This window comes from Lepidothrix coronata, unplaced genomic scaffold (assembly GCF_001604755.1).
Source record: "Lepidothrix coronata isolate B3197 unplaced genomic scaffold, Lepidothrix_coronata-1.0 Scaffold461, whole genome shotgun sequence".
In the NCBI taxonomy this organism is placed as follows: domain Eukaryota; kingdom Metazoa; phylum Chordata; class Aves; order Passeriformes; family Pipridae; genus Lepidothrix; species Lepidothrix coronata.
The window spans coordinates 34,048-44,398 of record NW_016690641.1 but is presented as its reverse complement, the minus strand read 5'-3'; the positions used below and the strand labels follow the sequence as shown (position 1 = coordinate 44,398).

The following is a 10,351-nucleotide window of genomic DNA, read 5'->3' as shown; positions in this document are numbered from 1 at the left end:
GTGGAAAAAAGTATTTCCCTCTCTTTTGCAGCAGCTCGTGGAGCTGTGAGCTTGGTGTCCTTCCTGTGAGCTGGGGTCTTGTCACATTTGGTGGCACTTCATGCATGGAAAGGATTTTTCTACCTCTTCCTCAAGTTTATTTAAATTTCCCAGTTTGTTTAAATCTTTGCCAGTGGCTGAGATTATTCTTCTTATTTAAAAAACTGGGGAGGAAATGGTTGTAAAATCAAATCAGAAATCCAGTGTTGACCTGTGTGGTTCTGAAAACAGGTTTGGAAGAAAGTTTTGATGCCCTGGAAGGTCTCTGTCTCCCTCTTTAGCCAGGACAGCTTGGGAATCCTCCTGCTAAATCAGTGGGAGATGCAGCGGGTTGGTTTGAGGGTTTGGGGCAAAATGCAGCCAGGATTGTGTGTCCCTTAGAACCCAAACCAGGATTTTCCTCACCATAAAGCCTTTGTTGGCAGCACCACTGCCAGGGGTTTGAGGAGTTGATTATGGCAAAGCTTTCCCGAAAAACTGTGGGGAATGTAGGTTAATGGAACTCCTCAGTGTCTTTGTTTTGACAGCCTCGGTGATTCCAGCCCAGAGCTGCCTGGTCTGAATGCAACTGTTTCCATTAGGAAGGACACTGATCCCAGGAGAGGGAGCTGGGACCCTTCTGCATGTAGTCATTAGTCTCAGGATGGGTTTGGGAGCAGTTTCCTTGGAAATCTCAAGTGGCAAAGGGAAAATTGAACTCTCACCCACTGGGTGAAACTCGTGAGGCCACCAGTGGTTTTGTCCCTGTTGCTGGCATTTATAACTGCACAGAATTCCAGAATGGTGTGGATGGGAAGGACCTCAAAACCCAGCTCATTCCAACCCCTTGCTGTGGGCAGGGACACCTTCCACTAGCCCAGGTTGCTCCAAGCCCCATCCAGCCTGGCCTTGGACACTTCCAGGGATGGGGCAGCCACAGCTCCTCCAGGCACCCCAAATTTCAGGCTGGTTTTCATGGTTTAGCCACTTGTCCTCTTGTTCCCACTCCTCTCCAGCCTTCTGGAAGCTCACCTGGCAACTCTGACCTTCCCAAATGTGATCAGCAGGGAAAGGAATAGTAAATGTGATCAAAACTTCAGAATTAAAACTTCAGAGTCTTAAAAGTCCTGACTGAGCCACAGGGGTGGTGGTATATGATTTTTTTTTTCAGTGTGTCCTTGTAGGATCTGAGTTATTCCTTCTAATTTGTTTTTAATATTTAAGATAAACTCAGTGTCTGTATTTTCCATGTTGTTTTAATAAACTGAATGTAATTTTTTATGGGTTTAAGTGATAAATGTTTAACTTTTCTAGACCAGCACAGCAAGCAAGTCCTAGACAAGGCTTCTGTGACATAAAGCCTCGCTGGTTGTCCCCAAGTGCAGAGTCCTGTGGCCTTCAGAGCCTTGTTAAACAACTGCCCTGAGCTGCAGGTGATGCCTTTCCTGCTTCCATGTGTTTTCCAGGTGCTGTCAGACGAGGAGAAGAGGAAGCAGTACGATGCCTACGGTGAGGAGGGACTGAAGGACGGGCACCAGAGCTCCCACGGAGACATCTTCTCCCAGTAAGGAGCTTTTCCCACTTTAGGCTGTTCTCCAGCTGCAGCTCTGATTTTGTGATGCTCAAGCTCGTGGGTTTTACCCCGTCCAGGTCACTGATGTGCTGTGAGATGGAGCATTTGAGGAAATACATGTCCAGTGGGTGTCCCACGTGACATTCTCCCTTTGGTTGTGCACCACTCCCTGCTACAAGGGCAGCAAACAGGAACCAGGGGTGACTTCCCACATGGACACCCCTGTGGGTGATTTGTCAGGTGCAGCACCTGCATCAAACATGTGGGGACTTTCCCAAGTTCCCTGTGCATGACTGAGGTTTAACCTGTTGCCACACCTCGTGTGCCCTTTGGGGACACTTCCCCTTCTGCAAAGTGTTGCTGTAGCAACAAAGCAACTGTAGAATTTGGAGCATTACAGTCTAAAGGCACCTGCACCTGATTTTCTGCCCCTTTGGATCAGCCAGGCACAGACTTCCTGAAGTCATCCCTGTAGTTGCTCATCTCTTGTGATCCTGGGTGAGAACTTGTGCTGCTTGTGGGGGACAATATACAGGTTTTCTAGGAATTTTTCCTCATCTCTTTTGTCTTCAAACCACTGAAAACAAACCTACTTAGAGTTTACACCTTGCAGTGGCAGCTGAGCAGTAGAGCAGATCAGAGGGGACTTCCCTTGGGCAGATTTTGAGATGTTCCTGCTCCCAAACCTGGTTTCTGTAATACAGGAAACTTTTCCAAAGTGGCTGCTTTGCTTGCGGTGTCCTGGAGGAGCGAAAAGATGTTCCTGAGTTTTCTCTGGAGCTTTAGGACTGTGAGGAGGTTGTTCTTTAGGGGGACTGAAGCATTTGCCCAGGATTCCTTCCTGAACTAACCCATGTGCTTTGCTCCAGCTTCTTTGGGGACTTTGGATTCATGTTTGGAGGGAACCCTCGCCAGCAGGACAGGAACATTCCCCGGGGGAGTGACATCATCGTGGACCTGGAGGTCACGCTGGAGGAGGTGTATTCAGGGAACTTCGTAGAAGTAAGTTCACTTTCCAGAGTGTTGCCAGGTTTGAGGTGCCTGACCAGTGCTCAGAATATCTCCCCCAAAAAAACAGAGCTCCAAGAGATGGTCCTGTTCTCAGTGTCTGCCCGTGGGGGGTGTTGTGGTGCTCTTTGCTGTAGTTTACTGAAGAAACCACACATTTATCCACCTTTTCCATCTGGCTGTGTCTCTGTAAAGTGGGATAATACTTATTTATTGGCTGTCAGTCACTAGCTGAGTGCAGGTGTAGAATTTAATGATATTTGAGGGCCTGTTCATAAGCTTCAAATTCACTTTGCAATTCCTTCAAAACCACACCAAGGATTTTTCATGGTCTCTCTGTGTGGCCAAACGTGTCACTGCAAGTTTTTGGATTATATAATTGGGAAAAGTATGTGAAAATTGCTGTTTCTTTTAAGCAAGTTCCATTTCTGGTGCTGACAATCCCTCCTGTTCTGCACGTTGGTGTTTGCATTGACTGATTTTGTGCTTTGGGTGTTTGGGGAACCCCAAATAGTTTCCCTGTTCTGTGGGACAGGGAAGTGTCACAACCAAAGTGTGAGGTGTTCCATCCCGGTGTTCCCTTTCCTGTGTGGAAAGGTGTGCAGGAAAAGGAAAGGAAATGGCAATTGTGGTGTCAGAGAGAGTTTTCCTGCTGTTTAATGCGTGACCACAAGGTGAAAACTCGGGGTGTGTTGCTGAGGTCGCACACGAAAACGTGGCACTGGGTTGGAGTTAGATGATCTTCGAGGTCCCTTCCAAGCCAAACCATTCTGTGTTCAGGCTGTTTGAGAAATCCAGACCCTTGTGGAGCCCCAGGAGTGCTGGCACCAAGCTCTCCCTCTTCCCTGCAGGTTGTCAGGAACAAGCCAGTGGCCAGACAGGCGCCGGGCAAACGGAAATGCAACTGCCGGCAGGAGATGAGGACAACGCAGCTGGGGCCTGGGCGCTTCCAGATGACCCAGGAGGTCGTTTGTGATGAGTGTCCCAACGTCAAGTGAGTCGAATGCTCTCCACTGCTGCTCAGAACCCTAAATCCTGTGATTTTACCGAGTAATATAGGGATGTTTATTCCCAAACCGACCGCTAGGTGGGGGAAAGTGCCTGAATTCCCGGTAAGACCTGGGGAATGTGGGAAGTCCTAACGCAGGTTTCTCGTTTGCAATGGGCCAGTCTTTATTCTTGCAGCAGAGCTCTGTTAGATGGAGAGCTCCCCACTTCCCTCTTCCAGCCTTTTATTCCTTGCACAGTCACACTACAGTGGGAGTGCCACAACTAAATCTGGTTCAGTACATCTGGGGAAGCACGCAGCTTCCAGCTGGGAACAGCTGGAAAGGGAATGCCATGTTGTGGTCACACTTCCAGGTGCTGCCTGTGCATTTAGGAGCTTTTAACTTTGCCTCCCCTACTAGTTGAGCACCTAAAAAAGGCAGCACTGACCCTCCAGTTTTAGATGTGAGCAAGGCAAGAGTACGTGTGAGCTTGTGGGGGTGTTCCCATTACCCCATAACACACCTAAAAAGCTGGAATAAAGCTGAAATAGAGTTAAAAACTTAGCGCTGGGTTGCTCTTCCCATTTTCAGGCTTGTGAACGAGGAGCGGACGCTGGAGGTGGAGATCGAGCCGGGGGTGAGGGATGGCATGGAGTACCCCTTCATTGGGGAAGGTGGGTGTGTGCTCAGCCCTGGCCTGCTCCGTTTCCATGATTCAAGGCCGTTCTCCATGGCACTGGGAGTGTCCAAGCCCCACTTCGTGGTGGTTGGAAGTGCTGTGTCCTCTGCATGTGCTGAAATCCAGGAGCGTCCCTTGGCTGGGAGTGGGGACGGGCACTAAACCAGCACCAGGTCTGATGTTTCAGGTAACACTTGAGCAGGAGCATCTGCTCCAGGCTTGAGTGTGTGGGGGAATCCCCTGTGCCCAAGGAGATGAAGGACACCACTGACAGGCAGGCAGGTCTTCCACAGCAGCAGAGAGGTGTGACCCCGCTGACGCAACACCCAGAGAGTCCTAAGGTCTTTTAGATATATTTAAGCAGAGTTTTATTTATCTAAAGATCAACTAGTTGTTTCTCTTTTTCCTTTAACATGTGAGCTGCAAGTCTGTGTTTGATATCCTGCTTGTTCCTGAAAAAAAATAACTATCTCCTCGAATTCCTTCTCTCTCCCAGGTGAACCCCACGTGGATGGGGAGCCCGGTGATTTGCGCTTCCGAATAAAAGTTCTTAAGTAAGTCCCTGGCCTAATTAGACTCTTCCTGCTGACTATAAAGGCAGCTTGCAAGGCATTTTCTGGCCAGTGTTGCCCACTCTGGCATGGAGCTTGCCCTGCAGCGTGTTGGTGCAGCCCTGGCACTCAGGGCTGTGCAGGATGTCCAACCCTGATGGTGCTGGAGTAGCTGGATTCGTTAGAAGTGGGGTTATCAAAGCATCTTAATCTTATTGGCTTGAATTCACCGGGTGTGATTCACATGAAATACCTCCTTTTTCCACAAATACACCATCTCCCTGTTGTAAGGAAATTCACTACTGAGAAGATCGTTGTGTGAGTCACTTCTTGTCACACCTCAGCACTCCCTGCCCTAGAAATAGAAAGGGCATTGGGCAGTACTTATCCTGCACAGGAAAATGAGGCTAAATTTGATTCATTCCTCACTTCCCCTCCTATTTGTGAATTCTCCAAATTCCCAAAGAGAAGGGAAGATGCTGAAGGACCTGTTTCCCCTCTGGGGAAGGAGGAAAGTTCAATGTCTCTCATTTCCACAGGCACCCAGTGTTCGAAAGGAGAGGAGACGACTTGTACACAAACGTGACGATCTCGCTGGTCGAGGCACTGACAGGCTTTGAGATGGATATTGCCCACTTGGATGGGCACAAGGTGAGGCCCAAGGTGCTGTGGAACCCAGAGCTACCTGCAGATCTCCTGTGCTTGCTCAGAGTCTGGTTATATCCAGTATTCCCTCAGCTAGAGCCTTCCAGGCCGATTCCCATGGAGCCAAAACAAGCTCTCAAGTGTGGGTCTCACTTCCATGCTGTCCCAGCTAGTGTTAGTTCTGGCACATGTCCTGCCTGGATCCGTTGATACCACAGGTTTTGGCAAAGGGTCAAAGCTCCAACATCAGTTGGAGCTTTCCAGAGGGTTGGAAAGGGTGTTGGAGTACTGGGGTGCACACACACAACACGGAATGACTAGAGAGGTGTCCAAGGAACGACTGGACGTGGCACTCAGTGCTCTGGGCTGGGTGACAAGGTGATGGTTGGTCGCAAGCTGGACTAGATGATCTTGGAGGTCTTTTCCAACCTCAGTGATTCTGGGATTCTGCAACACTATAATGATGTCCTAAAATTCCTTTTCCCTCCAGGTTCACGTTGCTCGGGATAAAATCACAAAACCCGGCGCCAAACTGTGGAAGAAGGGAGAGGGTCTTCCAAACTTTGATAACAACAACATCAAAGGCTCCCTAATAATCACCTTTGATGTGGAGTTCCCCAAGGAGCAGCTGACCCCAGACCAGCGGGAAGGTGGGTGTTCGGAGCCCACCAGAGCTGATAAGGACCTGGCACAGCTGATCCAGGGGCTGGAGTGCTCAGGGAGGGCTCTCCTGTGCCTGTGCCCCTTGTACAACATAACACAGTTGGCTGATGCCCTGTGCTGAACTCCCATTTCCCTGGGAAGCAGGGAAGTTTGGCTGCTGCAGCTCTAGGGAGCCAGATGAGGTTGGGATGTGCTGCTGCTGGAATGTAGCACTTGGCAAGTTTGCAGGTGCTTTGTTTTGGAGCTGGCCATCTGGCTGGGCTTAGCCTCTGCTTTGCCTCTGCTGGAATGGGATCACAGGAGGATTTTCCAGCCCCTGCTGCTACTTTCTTGGAGGCAAGACTTGTGGGAATCCCTCTGCTGTCGAGGGTAAGGAATGCCAGGCTGTGTCAGGAGAAGGGTTGTTCCTCTCCACACCTCCTTCTATCCTACTCCCCCTAGGAGAGATCTGCTGCTCAGCTTCAGTGCTCAAATGGAAGCTTGATGAACCATGTAGAAATCCTAAAATTGACAGGATTTCCTCTACTCCTTGCTGGGAATTCTTTGCTGCAGCAGCCTCTGTGGTCACTTCTGCTCTGCATCAGAGTGGGCGTCAAGGGCCTCGTGCTCTGCCACAGGGCAGAGATGTTCTTGGCATGTACCAGTGCAGCTCCTCAGGAAATCCCTATCCCCAGAACTTCTTCCAGGGCTTCCTCTGAAGGTGCTTTTTTAGTGGATTTCCTGAACTCCTCAAGTTTATGGAGGGAAGCCAAGCCCTGGGTGGGCTGAGCCCTGTGGCACTCGCTGCTGCCTTGGCCACACCGTGCCAGCTGCCACGGGCAGCCCAGTTGGTGGCTGCAGCTCCGGGTGTTCTGTGGCCCTTCCTGCAGCTGGCTGGGCTGGGAGGGCTGTGCCCCTGGGCTGTGCTTTGGGTGATCCTGCTGTGGTTTTACCCCTGTGCTTTCCTGCTTGTTCCAAGGGTATCTCACAGGGCACAGTGGCCACGTCCCTGTGGAGTCTCATTCCAGGCTCCGCTGCCCTTCTAGAAGTTTCATCAGGCAACAGCACCTCTGAAACACAGGAGGTTATTCCAGCTGTTGCTCTTGGCACTTTGGAAGACACTGGGCAAGGAGCAGTGACAGAAGCCTCTGTGTCTGTGACGGTTCCTCCCACACCTTTAGGGATATCCGGGAGCAGAGGGATGACCGTGCTGCCATGAGTGTGTTCGGGCACAGGGTGTTTCTCCAGCACCTCCCTCCTAAAGCAATTCCACATTTCCCAGGGGAAGGTGACTGGGTAGGCAGTCAGATGCCTTCCTGTGTGCTGGATATCTCCAAACATCCAGTGACTGAAGGAGTTTTATGAGGGAATAGGTCAATTCCGGCTGTGTGGCAATGGTTCAGTGGACACATCCAAAGGAAAACTGGGCTGCAGAATTCAAAACACTCTTTTTTTCCTTATTGTTGGCTGTGGTCCTGATTTCTTATCTCCTAACCATATGTCCAGCTGCTGGGGCTGTCAGAAGATACTCTGGCTCCAAGAGCACCACTCTGAGCTTTGGAATAAGATAAATAATCCTTTCTTTCCTGCCAGTGGAATAGGGCAGAGCTGACTGTCACTTCTTGGTGGTATCAACAACATTTCAAAGTAAAAATTGCCTTCAGCTTCCAGTAAAAAATGCCTCAAGTGCAGTAGCACCAAATGCCAGGATTCCTGGTTGGAATTCCTGATTGAACCTTGGATATGTGTTGAAATACCCTGTTCACTACTGAGGGTAGCAGGAAACGAGGCGCAGGAATGGTGCTAATCCCACTTTTTTGGTGTTCCTGGAGTACCCCTTTCTCCAGCCCCGTCCTTCCTTTCTAAGAACCACACATCCAGGAGCCACATCCTCTCACCCACCAGCCAGGAAGTGACTTGGAGCCTCCTTTGGATGCAGAGAGGAAGTGAACTTACCTTGCACTCCCTGGAAAATGACCTGTCCCTAATGATCAGCAGCTCCTGAAGAGAGGTTTGCTTTGTCCTGCTGTTTCTGGAAAGAGATCAGGAGTCTCTGCCCATCAGCAGGAACAGTTCTCACCTGGCAGAGAGCCCTCTTGATTCCAGTTACTACTTCCAGGCCAGTTTTCCAGTATTTTAACAGAGCTATTGTGGCAATTATACATCCAATCCCTGGTTTTAAAGGGTGGCACAATGTGTAGCCAAAAAGAGTTAAGGACAGACAAGCAGGACAAGGTTTGCAGGGAGATAAACTGACTTTTAGCAGGATTTCCTGAAGCATTTCCATGCCTGAAAGGTTGGAATTTTCTTCTGTACAAGTAAATTGGTTGGTTTAGTTACTGATGTCCAACCTGACCCTCCCCTGGCACAGCCTGAGGCCGTTCCCTCTCCTCCTGTCCCTTGTTCCCTGGGAGCAGAGCCCGACCCCCCTGACTCCCCCCTCCTGTCAGGGGGTTGCAGAGCCAGAAGGTCCCCCCTGAGCCTCCTTTTCTCCAGCTGAGCCCCCCCAGCTTCCTCAGCCCCTCCTGCTGCTCCAGCCCCTTCCCAACTCTGTTCCCTTCCCTGCACACGCTCCAGCTCCTCCATGTCCTCCTTTAGTGAAAGTTATTTGGCAGTTCCCCCTGGTTTTGGGTCCTGGCAGCCCCTCCTGGGGCTCTGAGGGTTTTGCTGCTGGTCTGAGCAATGCCCTGAGGGGCCCCAGGGCACTGAGTGACCAAACTGACTTAATCAGAGGGGACTCCCTCCTTAATTCCTGGAAAAACAATGTGACGTATCCATTCTTCCCACTCTGCTTCCTCTGCTCCGGGTGGACTTGCCCTTTCAGCAGCAGTGGAGACCTGCCAGTCCTTCCCTGTCCTGCCAACCCCAGGAGATGAGCTTTTATGGATATAAGGGCTGACTCACCCTTTTAGCCTGTTCTGGTAAGAATTTGATCCTGCCAGGTCCTGGGATGTGTCAGTTCCTTGAAATGCTTGATGCCTGGGATTTCAGGAGTGAGGAGGGTGTATCTGAGGAGGCATCTCCCCCTCTGGGCCCTGCTCACTCACTCTGTCCTTTCCCTTGCAGGTCTCAAGCAGTTGTTGAAGCAAGGACCTGTGCAGAAGGTGTACAACGGATTGCAGGGATATTGATGCCTGGGAAAATTGGACTTCCCTGGAATTGCAAAGTCAGATTTGTTTGTGGTTTTTTCTCCTTTCCGCTGGAGAATGGAAAAGGGGGAGGGGGGAGGGCAGTGGTTGAGGTTTAGCTGATTTTTAATTTGTAAATGATGGAAGTGCTCAGAGTTGGGGGAAATACTTTTTCAGGACACAACTGGTGCTGCCTATCATGTTCCACGTCCTGGAACAACAGAGATTCCTTGAGCAGGAAAACAGAGGTGGGGAAGGGAGTTTTAAATTCCATGCAGGTTGGAATTTCTGGTTTTTAAATATATTTTGATGTGACTTTTCTCGACCATCTCAACATATTTTCAGAACTGCTCCTGCTTTTTACGTCCTCTGTGTCCATCTCTTCCAAAATATTGTTGCTTCGGGGTGGTGTTTTTAATCCCAGCCCTTCCCCTCTGAGTCTGGGGTGTGGTATTGGTTCAGAGTCTGTGTTTTTGGGGCAGGAATACTGGTGCTCTTGGGAATGGATTGGGAATGGTTGGAAAAGGAGGGAATAGTCTTTTGAGGCCTCTGTGGACTCTCTTAACTACCAAGTAGTCCTGTTGTCCCAAAACTCAACACTTGGTTTGGAACTGGACCTTGCTCCAGCTTAGCAAAGATTCCTGGGTCATGGTGGGATTTGGGAATGGTTCCATGGCCTTGGTTCTCCCTCTTTTCCCCCACCTGTAACCAGCATTTACTGGAAAAGCTCCCCCCTCCTGCGCTCTGTCCTCCGTGAGGACGGGACAGGTGACGGAAAATAAAGTGTGTGTTTGAGTTGGAATGGCAAAACCTCCCTGGTGATGTGTTTCCACAGCCCTTTCCCTGGGACAGCCAGGCCCTGCTTCCCTCTTGTAGGCAGCAAGAGAAATCCTGGGATCATTTCAGTTGGAAAAGCCCTCCGAGCCCATCGAGTCCAACCGTCCCCAGCACTGCCCAGGCCACCACCGACCCATGTCCCCAAGTGCCACATCTTTGGAATCCCTCCAGGGGTGGGGACTCCACCACTGCCCTGGGCAGCTGTGCCAATGTGTGGCCACTCTTTTAGGGAAGGAGTTTTCCCACATATCCAATATGAACATCCCCTGGAGCAACTCGAG

The 10,351-nt window shown here is 50.4% G+C and overlaps 1 protein-coding gene across 1 annotated transcript in view; it reads left to right on the top strand.

Annotated features, from left to right (window-relative positions):
- The window catches only part of DNAJB11 (DnaJ heat shock protein family (Hsp40) member B11), a 12,453-nt gene extending 2,418 nt beyond the window's left edge, over positions 1 to 10,035 (top strand). The window contains exons 3-10 of the mRNA XM_017839704.1: positions 1,485 to 1,582; positions 2,461 to 2,593; positions 3,451 to 3,593; positions 4,180 to 4,262; positions 4,764 to 4,821; positions 5,358 to 5,469; positions 5,954 to 6,113; positions 9,172 to 10,035. Of these exons, the coding sequence (XP_017695193.1) occupies positions 1,485 to 1,582; positions 2,461 to 2,593; positions 3,451 to 3,593; positions 4,180 to 4,262; positions 4,764 to 4,821; positions 5,358 to 5,469; positions 5,954 to 6,113; positions 9,172 to 9,236 (852 nt within the window). The 3' untranslated portion in view covers positions 9,237 to 10,035. The remainder of the gene's footprint in view (positions 1 to 1,484; positions 1,583 to 2,460; positions 2,594 to 3,450; positions 3,594 to 4,179; positions 4,263 to 4,763; positions 4,822 to 5,357; positions 5,470 to 5,953; positions 6,114 to 9,171) is intronic.
- The last annotated feature ends 316 nt before the right edge of the window (positions 10,036 to 10,351 follow it).